The sequence below is a fragment of the Gracilinanus agilis genome, chromosome 2 (assembly GCF_016433145.1).
Source record: "Gracilinanus agilis isolate LMUSP501 chromosome 2, AgileGrace, whole genome shotgun sequence".
NCBI classification, from domain to species: Eukaryota; Metazoa; Chordata; class Mammalia; order Didelphimorphia; family Didelphidae; genus Gracilinanus; species Gracilinanus agilis.
This window is the reverse complement of record NC_058131.1, coordinates 34,487,123-34,506,544: the sequence shown is the minus strand read 5'-3', so window position 1 is coordinate 34,506,544 and position 19,422 is coordinate 34,487,123. Positions and strand designations below refer to the sequence as shown.

At 46.1% G+C, this 19,422-nt stretch overlaps 1 protein-coding gene across 1 annotated transcript in view; it reads right to left on the bottom strand.

Moving 5' to 3' along the window:
* RMND5A (required for meiotic nuclear division 5 homolog A) overlaps positions 1 to 19,422 on the bottom strand; it is a 67,786-nt gene that overhangs the window by 8,854 nt on the left and 39,510 nt on the right. Inside the window, exons 3-4 of the mRNA XM_044663075.1 lie at positions 17,550 to 17,684; positions 13,841 to 13,941 (exon numbers count right to left, since the gene is read on the bottom strand). Of these exons, the coding sequence (XP_044519010.1) occupies positions 13,841 to 13,941; positions 17,550 to 17,684 (236 nt within the window). The remainder of the gene's footprint in view (positions 1 to 13,840; positions 13,942 to 17,549; positions 17,685 to 19,422) is intronic.

Here is a 19,422-nt window from a genome sequence, read left to right as displayed (position 1 = left end):
GCTAGATTTTCCTGGGAAAGATGCAGGTCAGAGAACACCCGTGCTCTGGCTGCCCAGCACCGCCCTGGAGCCTGCCTCAGTGGCGGGACCGTCCCGGGCACGTCCGACGGGATGGGGCTAAGCGGACAGAGCCGGCACCCAGGACGCCTTGGAGGGGGTTTGCTGGCTGAATGTCCTGAGCCGCTCTGGAGCTCGGGCTCCGTGCACGTGCAGACCCTGCCCGGAGTCAGGGAGGCCCGAGTTCAAACCTGGTCTGGAGCACTTGTGAGCCTGGATCTGCCTCCATTTCCTCATCCCAGAGCTTCTCTCTCAGTGGTGAGAAGAGCTGTAAAGTGCTTTGGGAACCTGAAACCATGGATAACGGCAGCCCTCTAAGGAGGAGGCACAGGAGTGAAGGCTCCGGGCCCAGCCCCGGGCAGTGGCAGGATGTACACAGGAGAAGGAAAGTGCGGAGTCGAGGCTGTCCAGCAGGGGTTTGGGCCGGACGTGGGTGGCTGCAGAAACGTCAGGACACAGCGGGCCTGGCGGGGAGAGCTCTATGGCAGGGGAGGTTTTAGAGCCGGAGGGACACGGGTCCTCTGGAGAGGAGAGGAGGCCCGAAGAGGAAACCGCTGATGTGTGAAAGGGCCTCTAAATGGGAAGGGAAGGGCAGGCATGTGGGGCTGGGGGTCCTCCAGGGAAATTGGGTTTTAGTCGAGGTAAGAGGGCAGAAGCAAGGCTTTTATTAAAACCTTGAAATAAGCTGAGGATAGAAAGGTTTCAGAGGGGGAAGAACAAGAGGGTGGGAGGTGGGTTGGAAGGCAGTATGGCGGCAGCAGAGGGGAGGAGGGAAGGGCAGGAAGAGCAGAGGCAGTGAGATGAAGGAAGACACCATTAAAGCTCGGAAGCCAGAGCTGCCTGGGTTCTGCCCGGCCTGGCCTGGTACAGGGCCTGAGGAAGGCCAGAGACGTGGCTGCCGCTGGCCGGGCGGGCCGAGGCTCTCCCTGCCCCTGCCCCATCCCCATCCCTTGCCACCAGGGCCTCCATCTGTCTGCTCAGATAAGCCCATCACTAGAAATAGGGCCCCCTGTGAGCGCAGACCCAGAAGCTCCGTCTTCATGGCTTAAATACGTAATGACAAAAGGAAGCCTTCCCAGGCCGTCTCTGCTGCTGAGATCTCCGAGGCCCCGGATGGTCTGGAGCGGCCGTCGCCTTCCGGCAGCCCTCGATCCTGGGCTACTTCATTTTTTGGTAAAGCCAGCGATCAAGGCTCACACTGAGCACAGGCCGAGGGAGGGGGAGGATGGCACAAACCTCAGCTCACCTTCGTGATGGCTACAACAATGTGCTCAGCCCAGACAGGACAATCGCTCGGGCCAAAAAGAGTCCAAGGAACCTCAGAGGCAGTCAAAGACCACGTGGAGCATCCACGACTATGTAAGATGCAGCGTGTGGGAAAGAATCAAATGAAGAGACAAAACCAGCCATTTGATTAACTAGAATACACAGGGAATGGGGTGTTCTGGTTTACAGAATACGACACTAATGGTGGAAGGATGGGGGAGAGAGAAGAAAAAATATTTTTAATCCTTCATTGTTGGAATTTTTTCCTAAAAACATATTCACACAGGCTTGTCTTTTACAGAGAGCAGCAGTGTGGGTTAAAGGAAAACAGTAGACTTGAGATCCGAGGATCCAAATGTGAGCTCTACCTCTGCTAGTCACTCTTTTGACACATGGCCTCAGTTTCCCCACCTGTTCAGTAAGGGAAGTGGACTAGCTGACTTTTAAGATCCCTTTTAGCTCAAGTAATCTAAGAGTCATCATTTCAAATAATTCTCCTTTTCAAAGATGAAAGGGGTGGGATTTGGGACTCAATCTATACTCTCCTCAGGGATATCCTTCCTACTGTCCTACCTTTCATAATACTTGGCCCAAGATCATAGAATCAGAGCTGAAAAGGACCAAGATACCAAGTCCAAATTAATTCCAAATCAATGTTCTTTCCACTCCACTAGCAACATTAATTTAATTTGCTTTTAGAACTGGCCCTGAAGCCAAGAATTCAAATCCGGCTTCAGAAACCTATAAAAATGAGTGACCTCACTTGCTTAGCTCAATTTCCTCAACTGCAAAATGAGGGCAACATGACATTTGTAACATGATGAGCAAGCAGTCAGCATTATAGAAATGTCTGTTTCCTTTTATCCTTCCTTCCATTAAATCTTAATTATAATTTAACATGGTCCTTCCCTTAACTCCTCCTCCAAGCTACCAAATGTTTCTGATTAAATTCCAATTTTACTGCAGCCAACAACCTCAACCCCCAAAGAGATGACAGACCCCCCAGTGCCACAAGGGAGACCAATTGGTCAGGGTCAAGGTACTTCCCTAAAGTTGCCTCAGAGACAGAAAATGATCCTCAGGAAATCAGTGGTATCACCATTTATTAGCTTTGCTCACTGCTTCTTCATTCTCCCAACACACGCTTCCCCCAAACACCACAAGCTTAGATGACTAAGTTCAAGGTTCCTTGGACATCTAACCATTAATTACCATCATTTTCAGAGATCCTAAAACAGTTAGGGGACTCCTAGCTCTATACTAAGGATTCTCATTTTACTCCAAGAATTCCCCTCTACATTTTCACCTGTTCTCTCTTGAGGGTCTGATTTAGCCCCAACTTTGCCTCGTCACAATTGTACAAGTGTGATTCTTTTTCCAAGAGTGAAGCAAGTATCTCTTACCAAACCCCTCAGTATAACTTTTACAATGAGGGCTCATGAAGGCTCCCTTTTCCGACCCTCCTTGAGGTCCTATTTTGGGAGCTTCCTAAAAAAGTTTTTCTCCAAAGTTGCTCCACTGAACCCTGGGGTTCCAAAAAAGAGTCCAAGAGTTTGTGAGTTACGAGATGGAATAATAAATTGCAATGGAGAGGATGCAGAGGGTCTGGTCCTGATCAGCAATCAAGGCACTGGGTCACCTGTCACAGACGTCACTCAACATCAGTGATGTTCTGGGTGTCAATTTTAGACTGAATTTCTTCCGTGACCTTTTGAACCTCCTTTTCCATTTGGTCCATTCTATTTTTCATGGCACTCTTTTCTTCACTGGATTTTTGTATCTCTTTTTTCCAGATGACTAATTTTGCTTTTTAAGCTATTATTTTCTTTTTGCATTACTTTCATTTCTTTTTCCCATTTTTCTTCAACCTGTCTTATTTTATTTTTTAATTTCCTTTTAAGTTCTTCCAAGGCTTAAGACCAATTCCCTTTTTTTTTTTAAGTTTTGAATGTGGTTGCTTGGATCTCACCCTCTCCTGTCTCTGCTTTGCTCTTTGCCCCCATAGAAATTTTTTTTTTAATTTTTTTTTTTATTTTAAACCCTTAACTTCTGTGTATTGACTTATAGGTGGAAGAGTGGTAAGGGTAGGCAATGGGGGTCAAGTGACTTGCCCAGGGTCACACAGCTGGGAAGTGTCTGAGGCCGGATTTGAACCTAGGACCTCCTGTCTCTAGGCCTGGCTCTCAATCCACTGAGCTACCCAGCTGCCCCCCCACCATAGAAATTTTTAAGGGTTAAGTGTTTTTTCTGCTGTTTGCTCATTTTCCCAGTTCCGTTTTTGCCTATGGACTGGGAATTCTGAAAGCTGCTTGCTGCTTCAGTCTCCTGGGCAGGCTTGTGGGGTTTTGCCCTGGGGCTAGGTCCTCAGCACAGCTGTGGAGGCTTGAAAGGCCTTGCCCAGGGCTATGAACTTCCAGGCCTCACTGCTAGCTGGTGCCAGGGCCTGAGACTTTTGCTGGTGTAGCCCCCATCCCTGGATCCTGAAGTGAGCCTATACCCCTTCACAGAGCCTAGCACAGTAGGTGGGAGGGTGGTCAGCCAGCACTGCTCTGTGTGCGGTTTTACTTCCAGTTCCCCCTTATCCTGTGAAAATTGACTCTCCCAGCCTACCTTTCAAGTTGTGACCAGTGAGAGAGCCCCCTCACAGCTTCTTGCTATTTGTTTTGAGTTTAGCCTTTTAGAAATTTTTAAAGATTGGTTTGAAAGGCTTGTCAGAGCGGTTTCAGCTTTCCCTGCCACTGAGCCGCCTTCTTGGCTCCATGCCCCCTCCCCCACATCGTGTATTTTAAAGCAAAGGATCTCCCTTCTGAAGCAGTGCACCATGTCTCTCTGAGGCCTCCTCGTAGTGCTGGGAGCCGTGCTGCTGACTCTTGGCATCTGGAAAATCCACCTAAGATCCGGACTGAGGGCGGTCGAGTCTGACGAATAACAGCGGTTCAGGAAAGCAACAGGGCAAGGACCCTAGACTGGACTAGAAGCAGCCCTCTGTCCTCTAGGACCTACGGGGGGGGGGGGGGGGTAGCGAGGACACCAGCAGCAGAGCCTAGCATGGCGTGGGGAGCACAGGCACACACGTACAATCGGGCTTGGATCTGGCCAGGAGATTGCCAGCCGCGTGGGACAGAGGCCTTTTCTTTCTCTGACCCCTTCGTAAAGTGTGATAGTTCTAAATCTTCACACAGGGCCACCACCAGGCTCCTGGCCCTCTTTCTGGTTCTCAAAGCAGCTGACATTCTCCCTCAACCCTCTCTGAGGGGAGCAGAAATGGCTCTTACCCATCAGATCCATTCAGCAATGGCTACTTTGTAAAGCACCTCCTTCCCCCTCCAGGCTGTTTCTCCTGCTGCTGCACACAGAGCTTCATCACAACAGGAGAAATAAATCTAAGAAGGTTCATGCCAATCTCTCTGGCAGGCCATTCGTGGGAAGAGCCGACCCCTGGCAGCCCACGGCGGCCCGTTTGCAGCTTCAGGATTCCACATTCTCACCAGTGTGAGGGGGCATCCCAGAGAAAAGGCACTGGCTGTTCCCAGAAGCCCCAGACCCCCCACGGCCAGTCCACCATCTCCAAAGAGAATGTCAGGCTGTTCCCTTTGCTCCTTTTTCAAAGTGGCTCTATGTCTCTGCCCCATTATTCCCTAGCCCAGGGATGGGCAACCTTTTAAGCTTGGTGTGTCAAAATTCACCAAAAACCAGAGCATAACTCGGGTGGTGTGTCACTTCAAGAAAAAAAAAAAAAGACACCATAATTTCAGGATATTTATAGTTTAAGTAACAAAAACGTATACTTGTAATATATAACTGTATTTAATAAACCCCAATAGGTCCATTAATACAGGTAGAATTGTCCTCTACAGCGCACAGGGCGTCTACACTACACAAACACTTCCCCCTCGGCATGTGGCCCCACACCGCCCCAGGGAGAGGGTGAGATGAGGAAGCCTAACAGCCATCTGCTCTGAGCATTAGAAATCAGAATGAACAATGGCGCCAGCCTTCACGCACCAGCCGCCATGGTGCCTCCCTGGACTCCCGGCTCCCTCTGGGCCCTCCCTTCTCTGGCTCTCCGGCCCGAGCCAGCCGCCTGACCCCCAGATTCCTTCCCATCTCCCAGCGGCCCTTCTCAAGCCTCATCCTGGGTTCCCCGCCACATTCCCATCGCTCTCAAACCAGCACCCCAACCCTCCCGGGGGGCTCCCGGGGGTACCTGCCATCTTACACTCTTCCGGCTCTCCCGGAGGCCTGCATCCGGAGGGCGCAGCTCCCCCAGCTTACCCCGGCCGTCCCTGGGCCTCGACTGTCCCTCGTCCTGCAGGTTCCCTCAGCCCACCTTTATCGCTCCCCCACAAGCCGGAGCCTGCCGACTCCTGACTCCAGGCCCTCCGCCTCGGCCTTTCTGGGGGAGCCTGTTTGTGTGAAACTCTCAGACAGAAGGCCAAGGGCCAGGCGAGTGGGGTTACATGACTGCCCAGGGTGGCCGAGGAGGCTGGCTCCCCCTTCTCCCTTCGTGAGCTCCCGCCACACTGGCCCACACTTGCCCTCGCCTGCGGACACCAGACGCGGCGCTCTCTGTCTGCAGCTCCTCATACACTTCCCACCCCACCATCCTCTACCGACACAGCAGCCCCGTGTTGGCGATGTCTGAAATTCTTTTTTCCGATTCCCCAGCTGTCATTGCAGCCGTCTTCCCCAGGCCGTCTTCCCTGCCTTCCTGCCTCAGTGGATCCGGTCCAGCCTACCCTCTCGGCGGATGCAGGACCTGCCTGGCTGGCCTCCCTCTGGAACCCTCCCACCAGCCACGGCTTTGGCCTGTGCTCATGAGCTGCTGAACAAAGGTGGAGAAAATGACAAAAGTGGGCCCTCTGGACCCAGCACAAATGTAGGCTTTAGCATCTCTGCTGGGCCCACTGGGGCCAGGCAAGCGTGTGAGGCTGCCCTCTCTGGGCCACTCTCCCGGCAGCCCCGGCCGGCCTTCTCAGCCCTCCTCCGGATCACTGAGTCAAGGGGCCTCCTCTCCCACCCCACACGGGCACTCCGAGCCTTCACCCCGGCTCCCTTCTCCTGGGCCTCTCCCTGTCTGTGGCTGCTTCCCTACTGCACATTCATCCCCATCTCCAGAACCTCTCCCTTGGGTCATCCCTACCCACTGGCTATTGCCAGGGTTGTGCTCTTGGTGTCCATCACTCTCACGACGTGCTGTTAACGTCGTGAGAAAAGAAGAGTGGACCAATATGAACAAACGCCCCAACTACAAGGTCTGCCATCAGGCACTAATGAAAAACAGAGCCAGGGGAAAGGGCTCAATGGAGGATGGGGAGGTTGGGGAAAGGAAGAGATCCTGGGTTCAAATCTGAGCTCAGGAACTTCCTAGCTGTGTGGCCCCAGTGCCTAGCCCTTACCACTCATCTGCCTTGGAACTAATACTTAGTATTGATTCTGACAGGATTTTTAAAAACATTTAACTCAAAAAAATCTTGCCAATATAATAAGCTCTAGAGCCACTCCAAGATGGCTGCCTTTATTCTGCATCTGGAACATCATCTCCATTTGGTCTTTATGAACAGAAACGTCAGACAGGTACCTTCCTAAAGCATGACTGTCGGTTCCATCACTCTTAATCTTCAGCATTTCTCCCCTTATCCTGTTAGACTAGGTGAATAATCCTTTAGTCCCCTTATATTTGTGATAAAAAGATTTGTAATTGCAGTAATATCACCTTACATAACACTCAACTCAGGGATTAAATAATAAAAAAAGAAAAGCTAAATAAAACTCAAGTGAGCTTCACTGAAGAACTGCATTTCCCAGTGAATAATGGCCAAGAGAAAGGCCTTTCCCATCAGAAAAGTACTTCAACCAGGAGGCTGACGAGAAGGAAGAGAAAACGGGATCCATCTCCCCTTGCTGAAGCCAGACTGGCCATGGGCATTGGCAAAGGCATCAGCATTCACCATCTGCCTAAAGGGAGACAGGAGACAGCAGATTCTGTATTCTCCTCCCCGAGCTTTCTCATTTTCCATTTTCAGCACATGCTGATGAGTTGGAGTGTTCAGAAGACAACAAATAGGGTGAAGTGCCTCAAGTCTGAGTCCTGTGAGGAAGGGATTGGAGCATGTTTAGACTGGAGAAGAGAAACTTCAGGGACTGAAGAGCCATCAGCCAAATTTGCAAAGAAACCACTTGAGGCTGGATGTCAGGGAAAATCTCCCATCCAACAAGCTGTCCCTCCTAGAGGGGAGGTAGGTTCTCCTCCTGGTGTAGGTTTCAGGCCAGAGAGCCCAAGAAACCAAAGGAAAGAGGTGAAGTGACTTGCTCACGATTCTCTCAGCAGGTTAGTGTGTGAGGCCAGACTTGAACATGTGTTTTTCCTGATTCCAGGACCAGTACTCTGGGGACTCTGGGACCACCTGAGAGGCCAGGCTGGTGTGAGGGTGCAGTCAGAGAGGTGGAGGCTGCGAAGCACAGGAGTACAGCAGGGGCTTCAGAGACTGAGCTCCATGGGCATGCTGTTAAGCAGTTGCTGTCCTGGGAATATTTCACAGCTGTGATGTCACAAAAAACAGGAGCCACTAAGCTAATACAATTCTAGAAGGAAGGCTCCAGGGTGACTCAGTTGATAGAGAACCAGGCCTGGGGATGAGAGGTCAAATTTGGCCTCAGACACTGCCTGGCTGTGTGACCTTAGGCACGTTCCTTAAACTCAACTGCCTAGCCCTTACCACTCTTCTGCCTTAGAATTGATACTTAGTACTGATTTTAAGGCAGAAGGTAAGATATATAGAAAGATTCCTTTGGGTTGCATATTAACTTTGAAAACCACAAATTAATGTTATCATTGGTTCTACTGTATTTTTATTAATTGTTAAAATATTTCCTAATGACATTTTCACTTGGTTCCCCAGGCACAAGAGTAGCTGACAGCTCTGCTTTACATAACTCAACAAAACAATAACAAAATTCATTTTTAAAAAATCTTGAAAATCAAAGGAAATGTGTTAAAAAGAGAGAGGGGATGGCAAGAGGGTTAGTGCTTGCAGACCTCAAACTCATAAAGCAGCAGTAATCATAACTACATGGTAATAGGTAAAAAGGAGAGAGGTAAATCAATGGAACAGACAAAATAAAGGAAAATCAGAACCAACGGAACACAGAAACCCAGTACTTGATAAACTAGAAAACATAAATTACTTAGAAAAGGACTCCCTGTTTTATATAATATGCTGGGAAAATTGGAAAGCATTCTGGCAGAAAAAACAGACTTAGGGCAATAATACATAAATAAAATAGCTTAATATTAAAGAACATACTCTTATAAAACTAAAATAGAAGTAGATCATGTATCTTGTAGTTATTGAGTAAGAAACATATGCTTAGCCAAATGTGGAAAAAAGTGACAAAACAGGTAAGATTGAGTACATGATATTAAAAAGGTTTTATACAAACAAAATTAATGCACCTAGGATAAGAAAGAAAGAGAACTGAATTGGGAAAAAAATCTACCAGTTTCTCTGATTAGGGTTTATTTATCCAAGGCAGATAAATAATTAATGGATGTTACAAGACAAAAAACATTTCCCAATAGATAAGTAGCCAAAGGATATGAACAAGCGGGTTCTTTAAAGGGTTTCCCACAGGGTTCTGTCCCAGGCCCTGTTCTCTCCTCCCTCTATAGTGCTTTACTTGGTGATCTCCTCAGCTCCCATAAATTGAATAATCATCTCAATGCTGGTGATTCAGCACTGGCCTCAGCAAACTTCCAGGGTCACATCTCCAACTACCTATCAGGTAACTCATACTGGATATCCAGCAGACATTTTAAACTCAGTGTGTCCAAAATTGAACTAATTCTCTTTCCCTCTCCCTAAATCCTTCTCTTAGTCCTGCATCACACCACCACAGTGTCATCCTCCATGCCTCACTCTCTTACTCCACACCCAATCTGTTGCCAAGGCTTATTGAAATAAATTTGTTCAATTCAATATTTTTTTAAATTTGTCAAAAGCAAAGAGTTCACTTCACTTTTTTAATTTTTATTTTATTTTATTTTTCCCAATTACATGTAAAAATAGTTTCCAACATTTTAAAAAGAATATTGAATCTCAAATTCTCTATCCCCCAACCCCACCTTGAGATGGTGAGAAATCTCATATAGATTTTACATGTGCAATTTTGTAAAACATTTTTCCATATTAATCTTTTTATGGAAGGAAATCTCCAAAAAAATTAAGAAAGTGAAAAAAGTTTTCTTTGGTCTGGATTCAGACTCCATCAGTTCTTTCTAATGCAGATGGCATTTTTTTTATCATGAGTCCTTTGGGATAGTTTTGGATCACTGTATTGGTGAGAGTAGCTAAATTATTCAGTTGTTCCCTGTACAATATCCTGTCACTGTGTACAATGTTCTCCCGGTTCTTCACTTGTCCAATTCATGTAAGTCTTTCCAGGTTTTTCTGAATTCCTCCTGCTCTTTGTCATTTCTTATGGCACAAGAGTATTCCATTATAATCATATACTATAACTTACTCAGCCATTCTCCAAATGATGGGCATCCCCTCATTTGCCAAATCTTTGCCCCTACAAAAAGAGCTGGTTTAAATACTTTTGTACACATAAGTCCTTATCCCTTTTGTTTTTCATCTCTTTGGAATACAAACCTAGTAATGGTATTGCTGAGTCAAAGGGGATGTACTGTTATACCCCTTTGGGCAAAGGTCCAAATTGTTCTCTAGAATGACAAAATCAGTTTACAACTTCCCCAACAATGCATTCATGTCCCAGCTTTCCCATATCACCTCCAAGTTTTGTCATTTTCCTTTTCTGTCATAATAGCCACTCTGATAGGTGTAGGATAGGACCTTGGAGTTGTTTTAATTTGCATTTCTCTAATTAATAGCAATCTAGAAAATTTTTTGCATGACTGAAGAGTTTTAATTACTTTGAGAATTGCCCATGTATATCCTTTAATCATTTATCAAATGGGGAATGACTTGTATTCTTATATATTCCAACTTATTTTTTTTGTCATTCCTCTTCAGTGACAACATAGGAGAGAACACATAATTTAAAACTCTTGTTGCCAATTAAGATTATGTTCCCAAATATAATTCTGGACAAGCCTAGAAAGGTTAAATTTGAGCTCTCTATCCTTTAGAGACCCAAATGAATTTTTATTCTTTCTCCAATACTAATCTGGGTCTTTAAGAGGACAAAGGACTCATTACCAATTCTGTCCAATAAGTCCCACCCAAGGGAGCAAGAGAACAGGTTCTCATCTGCTTAGATTAGAGGATGTCAGTATTTTCTCCCATAGCATAAAGATGGGGCTTTGACAGACCTCAAAAATGATAAATGCAACTAAGGACACTGTCTAAAGCCAGCTCTTTGGAAAAGGAATGCACTTCATAATGGTTCTATTGAATGAAATATGAAACACTCTAGAACCCTGAGTTGAGCCCTGAACACAGGACTTCTAGCTATTTATTGAACACAAAAATGCTATAAAAGATATTCTCCAGGAAGTCTATGGGGAAAGCGAGTAGTCTGGTTATGTGAAAAAGAACAGACAGACTAAATGCACATGGATACCTACAGAATTAAAAAGTCCAGCTATATGGAGGCCCCTGGGACATTGTATAGAGATCCTTTAGGGAGTATCTGGGCCAGCTAGGGTTGGCAAGGTGGATAGAGCACAGAACCAAGAAGGCTCCTCTTCATGAGTTCAAATCCAGTCTCAGACACTTCCTAGCTATGTGACTCTGAGCAACCTTAATCCTGTTTGCCTCTGTTTCCTTAAATGTAAAATAAGCTTAAGGAGGAAATGGAAAATGACTCCAGGATCTTGGCCAAGAAAACCCCAAATGGGATTATGAAGAATTGGACACAACTGAAAATGAACAACAACAAAGGGAGGACCTTCAGGAAGCCAATGCCAAGACCAACAGGTTGAGAAAGGGTGACTAGACTATGATGGAGAGAGCACAGCTCCACTGAGGCATTCAACAGCTATTTCCTCTATAGATAGAGTCAGATCTATTTCTTTTTTTAATCTGTTGAAAGACTTCAAACCATGCAACTTTAGCTGAAACAATGTTTGTTTTTTAGGAACTATTCCCAGCTAGTGATGGATACACTGAACCATGACCATGACAAAGTAACTCATAGAAGGTCCCAAAGCAAATCAGTCCTGGGGAGGAAAGACTGAAAGAACGCTGGGCTTAAGACTTTCTGTTCCTTATCCTGAAACAGCACATTCCGCTGCACTCTGATGGACGCCACCAGCCAGAAGTGATAAAGCTCAATTTAAATTACTTTAGCCAAATATTCAAACTGTACTGACGGGTTCGTTTTCTTGGCTGGAGTCTGGCCATAGAAGGCCTTCTGGATTGTATCTTCCACCCTTTCTGTGGTGAACGATGCAAGTGTTTTCCCTAGTGAGAGGCCAGGGCACCAGCTACAGGAAAGGAGAAATTAAGGCTTTCCCTAGAATATGGCTAGTCATCCCTAAACAAAGAAAAGGAAAGGTTAGCCTAAGCTGGACAGCCTGGTGTGGCATGGCAGATAGACATAGAGGAGTCAAGAGAGCCTGGATAAATCACTGGGTTTCTGGGCCCTGGACACTTCCTGACTACTGGCAGGAGTTGTACATGGACATGTAAATGCTTCCCAAGTGGCAGGCCATGCTGAGGACAGGAGGTACAGAGCATGGCAGAACGGTGCCTGCCCTCAAAGCACTCACAGTAGAAGGAAGGAAACCATAACGGCAAAGGTGCTGGCAGTGGGGGCAGCACCATGGGAGGTGCAGCAAGGAGGCAGGCTGTATGGAGGGGTGCAGAGGCCAGGCTAGGAAGGCCCTGGGGCTGGCCCTGTTGGAGGAGAACAGGAAGATAACAGAAAGGCTGAGCACGCCACGCCAGTGGGAGCTGCGTGGGACATGTGCTCCCAAAGTTCGCACACAGGCTAGTCACCGTCTGCCAGAGCCTGGGAAATCCGATTCCTCGGCAGTGATGAAGCCTTTCAGAGACTCTGGTTCTGCCCCGTGATAAGGTGAGAAAGAGACCCCCGGGCACTGAGCCCAGACTGAAAGCTGGCACAGACATGGCTGCCCACTCTTGAGAGCTAGTTTTAAAATGGGGGGGGGGAATGTTCCCCCCACCCCAACCTCTCCCACTGCTCTCCCCCGATGCTCTCAGCCCATTTGAGCCTTATTTCTTGTTGTTGTATTTGTCAAGTGAGATGGGCCTGGGGAGGCGGGGCAAGGAAGGGAGGAGTGCCAGCCATACTGGAGTTCTGCCCTCATGGAGGAGCCCCTGGAACATCCATCCCTCTGTCTGTCCCAAGGCAGGAAATTAAGCCTCACATTTTAAATCAACATCTGAAACTTACCAAGAAAGAAAAAAATGACAAACTGCAGGAAAGGCGATACCAAAAGTGAACCACAAGTGGGTAGGCAGGCACGCAGGCGCTCCAGTGCCCGTCACAGGAAAATGGGAATTAGCGGCAACACGCCAGCCCCTGTGAGAGGCCTCGGGGCCCTCACCTCGGGGCTGCTCCAAGGAAAGCCTCGAGGAGGGGGTATGAAGCTGGCCCCGGTAGCCCACATCCACCCCCCCCCCAAGCTGGCTTCTCTGGGACCCACAGGTGATGCCACCAAGAATCTCATCATGGCAGCGGCTTTGCAGAACCCCTAGGGCCAGACCAACGTCCCTGAATGCTAGAGACGAAACCAGAGGGCTTTTTTGGTGAGGAGTGAGAAGGGGGGAAGGGGGAGAAAACAAGGTATGTCAGGGAGGGGACAGGAAAGTCTTTCTTCCCAAGAAACCAAAGAGGACGCAGGGCCAGGCTGCTTTCTCCCACATTATCACCACCACACAGAGTGTACAATTCATAGTCAAAATAAAATAGTTCCATTGCTCAGTGTCTCCAAGAGTTGCCCCAGGAAATATCCCTTTATCTGAATCAATCACAAACACCCATTAAGGGCTTGCTGTGTGCTAGCCCTGAGCTCAGCACTAAGCACATCAAAGGACTGAGCACCTGGTGTACAGGGCAGAGACAAAGCCTGAGGCCAGCCAATGGCACTGACCAGCCCCCTCCCCAGACTCCGCCCCAGCCCTGGCCCCCTCCCCGGCATCTATCATCTCAGAGGTTTTTGGGGCACAGAGACATTAGGTGATCTGCTCAAGATCACACAGCCAGATTTTATCAGAGGAAGAACTTGACCCCAAATCTTCCTGGCTTGGAGAGAGCCTCAAAAATCACTGAGTGTCAGGAAACCAAAGTTCAAATGCTGCCTCAGACACTAGCTGTGTGATCCACTGCAAGTTATACTTCACATGTCGGCCTCTGTTTCTTCAACTATAAAATGGGGGCAATAATGGCACCTACCTCCCAGGGTTGGGGAAGAGGATCCAATGGGACAATAGTGCCTGGCACACTGTGGGTGCCATACAAATGCTTTCTGACTTCCCTTCCCCCCTCTTTTCAAGATATTTAAAAGAAATCAAGTTGAGTAACTCACTCTAAGGCAGGTCTCAGAACTCGGACTTTTAATGCTTCCAATATTCGATTTAACTCCACAAATGGTTCTTTTTGACTTGGATCTATAGACAGGCCAGATTCCTGCAAAGCAGAAAAGTTCCTTTGTTATCTACAGTCAGAACTATGAAACAAGCAGCAAAAGAAAACAGAAATTAGGGGACAATTTAAGATGAACTTTGTTGAAAAGGGAACCCTCTGAAAAGCACACAGAACACACCCAAGTCTCAAATTCTCTGAGGCATAGTTCTAGTTCACCTTGGGCTAAGACTGAAAAGGAAGAGCCCATCTTCAGTAGCAAAACATTCCTATCAGAGGTTATTTGCAGCCTAATTCTAAAAAAGTTATTTACTCTGACATTAATGCATTGCTGGTGGAGCTGTGAACTGATCCAGCCATTCTGGCTGGCAATTTGGAATCATGCTCAAAGGGCTATAAAAGAATGCCTGCCCTTTGATCCAGCCATACCATTGCTGGGTTTGTACCCCAAAGAGATCATAGATAAACAAACTTGTACGAAAATATTCATAGCTGCGCTTTTTGTGGTGGCAACAAATTGGAAAAGGAGGGAATGTCCTTCAATTGGGGAATGGCTGAACAAACTGTGGTATATGCGGGTGATGGAATACTATTGTGCTAAAAGGAATAACAAACTGGAGGAGTTCCAGGCGAACTGGAGAGACCTCCGGGAACTGTTGCAGAGCGAAAGGAGCAGAGCCAAAAGAACATTGTACACAGAGACTGATATACTGTGGTAAAATTGAATGTAATGGACTTCTGTACCAGCAGCAATACAATGACCCAGGACAATTCTGAGGGATTTATGGTAAAGACGCTACCCACATTCAAAGGAAGGACTGCAGGAGAGGAAACATATAAGAAAAACAACTGCTTGAACGCATGGGTCAGGGTGGACATGATTGAGGGTGGGGACTCGAAACTACCACACCAATGCAACTACCAACAATTTGGAAATTGGTCTTGATCAAGGACATATGACAAAACTAGTGGAAATGTGCATCGGCCATGGGTGGGGGTAGTGCGGGGGGTGAAGGGGAAAGGAGGAGTATGAATCATGTAACCATGTTAAAAATGAATATTAATAAAAGTTGAAAAAAAAATCAAAAAAAAAAAAAAAAAGTTATTTACTCTGTAAGGGTCCAATTTATCCCATCCAGAAAGGAGAAGATGCTCAAGCTTGTAAAAATGTTGAGCTCCCCAAATAAGTGGTTCTCAAACTGGGACTGGTTCTAGACACCATTTCAAGGGGGTCCATAAGACCAAAAACCATTTTCATAATAATGATAAGACATATTAATTTCTATATGGCAAATACTGAAAGATAACCCACCAACAAAGGCTCTTTAGGAAGAAAAGGCTCCTGAGACCAAAAGGTTTGAGAACCACAGCACTAAATCAAAAGGTCTAAAAGGGGCAGCTAGATGGCTCAATGGATAAAGAGCCAGGCCTAGCATACTGGAGCTTCTGGGTTCAATTCTGACCTCAGACACTTTCTAGTTGTGTGACCCTGGGCAAGTCACTTAATCCCTCTGTCCTACTCCTTACCACACTTCTGCCTTGGAACCAATACACAATACTGATTCTAAGATAGAAGGTAAGGGTTCAAAAAAATTTTTTAAGCTTGAAAGAGACACAAAAATAATTTGGGGAGGTTTGCTAATCTGGAGCAAATGTTTAGATATCTTTCTGATCAGGAATATTTCTACAGATTGAGAAAAGCAGATCAATACTTGCATCCCATTTCTCTCCTCTTTTTCTCTTTTATGCCATCTTCACCTTAGTTGTTAAAGAAGATAATGGGAAAGAAAACAAGCCCCTTCCCTCCAGGCCCTGAGCCCAGTCCTACTTTTCTGTCTGTCCTCTTGTCAGTCAGACAGCAAGGACAAGACAGAGAGATCTTGTGGGTAGAGAAAAGCAATCACTATCAATAATGATTCTGTTTAAAACTGTTCCCCAAACACTAGATTACTATGGCCATTTGCTATGGTGGACTGTATGCCTAATCTATTCCTATGATCCAACGTTTGACAACAACTGCTAGGAAAACTGGAAAGCAGTTTGGTAGAAACCAGGCATAGAATAACAGCTCACAGTGGATACCAAAATAAGCTAAAATGGATAAAGGATTAAGACATAAAGGGTGATATCATAAGTAAATTGGGAGAGTGTGGAAAAAACGTGCCTGTCAGATCTATGGATAAGGGAAGAGTTTAGGACCAAACAAGAGAAAATGAATTAAGGAAAGTAAAATAATTTTTAATTACATGAAATTTAAGTTTTTTTGCACAAATAAAACTAACGCAGTCAAAATTAGAAGTAGAAAAAGGGGAGATTCTATGGTAGGTTTCTCTGATGAAATTTTCATGCAAAATTTGTAAAAATGAGAGCCATTCCTCAGTTGATAGTCAAAGGATAGAATAGGCAGTTTTCAAATGAAGAAATCAAAGCAATATATTGACAGTCACATAAAAACATGTCTAAATCACTATTGATTCGAGAAATATAAACTAAAACAACTGTGAGGTGCCACCTCACACTTAACAGATTAGCTAATATGACAGAAAAGGAAAATGTGGCAAAATCAGGATATTAATGCAACTGGTGGATTTGTGAACCGCTCCAACCACACTGGAGAACAATTTGAAGGACACCCAAAGGGCTATAAACTTTTTGACCCAGCAATACCACTACTCAATCTATGTTCCAAAGAGATAAAAAAAAAAAAAGTGGGCCTATTGAACAAAAATATTTATAGCAACTCTTTGAGCAGAGAAAGAGACAGAAATCAGGGTTGATACCTGTCAATTGAGGAATGGCTAAATAAGTTGTGGTACATGACTGCAATGGACTACTAAAAGAAATAATGAGCAGGATAGTTTCAGAAACATCTAGGAAGATTTACATGAACACCATGATGCAAACTGAAATAAGCAAAACCAGGAGAGGAGTATACACTGTAATAGCAATACTATGAGAGACTTTGCTGTTCTGGTGATCAAGACAATGACCAAACAATTCCAGAGGAGCCATGATGGACCATGCTCTCCACCTCCATCCAAAGAGAGACCTGATGAGCTCTGAATGCATGTTAAAGCACATTCTGCTTACTCCCTTCATTTTTATTATTTTATTTGAGTTTTCTTTTGCAACATGGCTAATTTGGAAATGTTTTACATAAATTCACATACATAATCAATACCACAGTGCTTGCCTTCTCTAGGGGGAGGGAGAAAATTTGTTATCAAAATTAGAAAAATAATAGTTAAAAAAAATTTTAGGGGATAGCTAGTGGCTTATTGGATAGAAAGTAAGGCCTGGAGATGGCAGGTCCTAGGTTCAAATAGAGCCTCAAGACAATTCCTAACTGTATGACCCTGGGCAAGTCACTTAGCACCTATTGCCTAGCCCTTACCACTCTTCTGCCTTAGAAACAATATTAGTTCTAAGACAGAAGGTAAGGCTTTAAAAAAATTTTACACATGATTAGAAAATCTTTAACAAAATAAAAATAAATTAAAGCAAAATTAAAACAAACAAAAAAATTGAGATATTCTCCAGTAAGGACCAGCCCAGGCTCTAAAAGTAGAAATAGTAAAGACAGACAACATCCATGGCCAATGGAGCCCTACTTTTAGAATGATCAAGCACCACGCATTTCTGTTTCCAATTACCTGACAGAGCTCCTCAGCTACATCCAGCATTCCTTGTCGGAAGAAGTGCTCCACCATCACCTCATTGAGGATCCGCTGGCTGTCTGCCTGCCAACAGCCATCGATTCCCACGCTGCTAATGTCAGAATCGAAATTCTGAAAGGCACAAATGAGCATTAGTTGGCTAAGGAACACCACCCAGGAAGCCATCAACGATGCCCTGCTCACATTGGGTTTGGTTTGCTTTCTGAGCAACCCCTCAATCCCTCCCAGGGCTGCAGTAGGACATTGTCCTACTTGAGCCACAACACAGGCACCCACCCTGGAGGGGGAAAATGTAGCCAAATGAAAGGACAAATCCAACCCTCTTCTGGAAAGAAGGATTTTCAAAAGTGAGCATTTGAAAACAAGAAGAGTGACAACACGTGATTACAAAGGGCCATTTTCAGCCTTGGAGTGGTCCAGCCTCATGGAGTGCTCAAAGCCTCCCCAGCCAGGGCCCACAGGGAAAAGGGGTGCATGGATGCCACCAGGAGGCAAGCACCCACACACCGCTGCTGGATTGTTGTTGGATCTGGAGATATCACGATCTCTATGAAGGGACCCAGCACTGCCCTCCACAGAACTGCCTAGTCAGACTCCTAAGACAACAGTGGCCACCACAAAGGGGTCAATGTGGAAACATGGAAATACAAATTGTTTCATTTTGTTTGTTGTTTTCTCTGCACAGACATCTCTCTTGAAGGTTCCGCATTAATTTGCTTTATGAAAAGGGGCAACACAAAGCCCCAGTGGGAGAGAGAGTGGTTGTCAGCCAGGCCTGGAGGTGGGGAGGCCCAGCTCCATTGCAGCTTATCAGATCAGGCATTTGACAGTCTAGCCCATCTTTCTGTTCTCTAGGACAGCCTCAGCTCTCCCCACCCCCTTACTGGATTCATTCTCCAAAGTCCTGGCGTCCTGGGAAAGAAGAAAGATGGGATCACAGTCTGAAACTCCCCCCCTCCCCACAGCAGCCCACAGACAAGGACCGTTCAAACGAATGGGGAGTGGTGTCTAGAAATGGAACGAGGGCAGCTATCACACGTGGGCACAGAGGTCTAGAGCCACCTCACCCCCAAGAAGCAGAGCAGAAACCAGAGCGAGGCCCTAAGCAGCACAGACGTATCCAAACCTAATGGGAATGTCCAGGCCCAACTCTTCCCTCAGAGTTTCAAAGTTGGTTGCTCTGAATCAAGTGTCACGGTGACAATGGCAGGCACAGGTCACAGGCCAAGCAATTCTATGCAATAATTCATGTTAAGTCAGATTTTATAGCTCCCTATCAACCCAACAAAATCAGCAAATATGCATTAAGCATCTACCATGTGAACAAGGGAGGACTAGGCAAAAAAAAAAAAATACCCTCTAGTTATTAGATTGTGTACGTGTGTGAAAATGGGAAAACCTTTGCTCTCTCAAATGATGTCTAGACTATTCAACTGCCCCCTTGCCTGGCAGCTGGTCATATAAGATATAATTAAGCATGGATGTGAAGGGAACTCGATGGGCCCTTGAGGTCCCATCACAGTGATTTAATGCCCAAGCTAGTCTCCCCATCGAGAATTATCATCTGTATCTAGCTCAACCTCTCCTTACCCAGCAAAAGAAATCAAAATTAAAGTTCGACCAAGTGTCTGGAAGAGGCAACTCTGGGCCTGAGGAAGAACATCAATCTGGCATTTGGGAAGGATGGATGGGAAAGAGAAAACACAGACTGCCGAGAGAATGGTTTAGCAGCTCCTGCGACAGCCCACGGGAGACCTGATGAGGGCCTAGCTGGGGCAACTTAGGCATCGGTGGGGAGGAAGGCTGTGTGGAGGTACCAAAGCTTAAGGACAGGCCGAGATGCTCACAG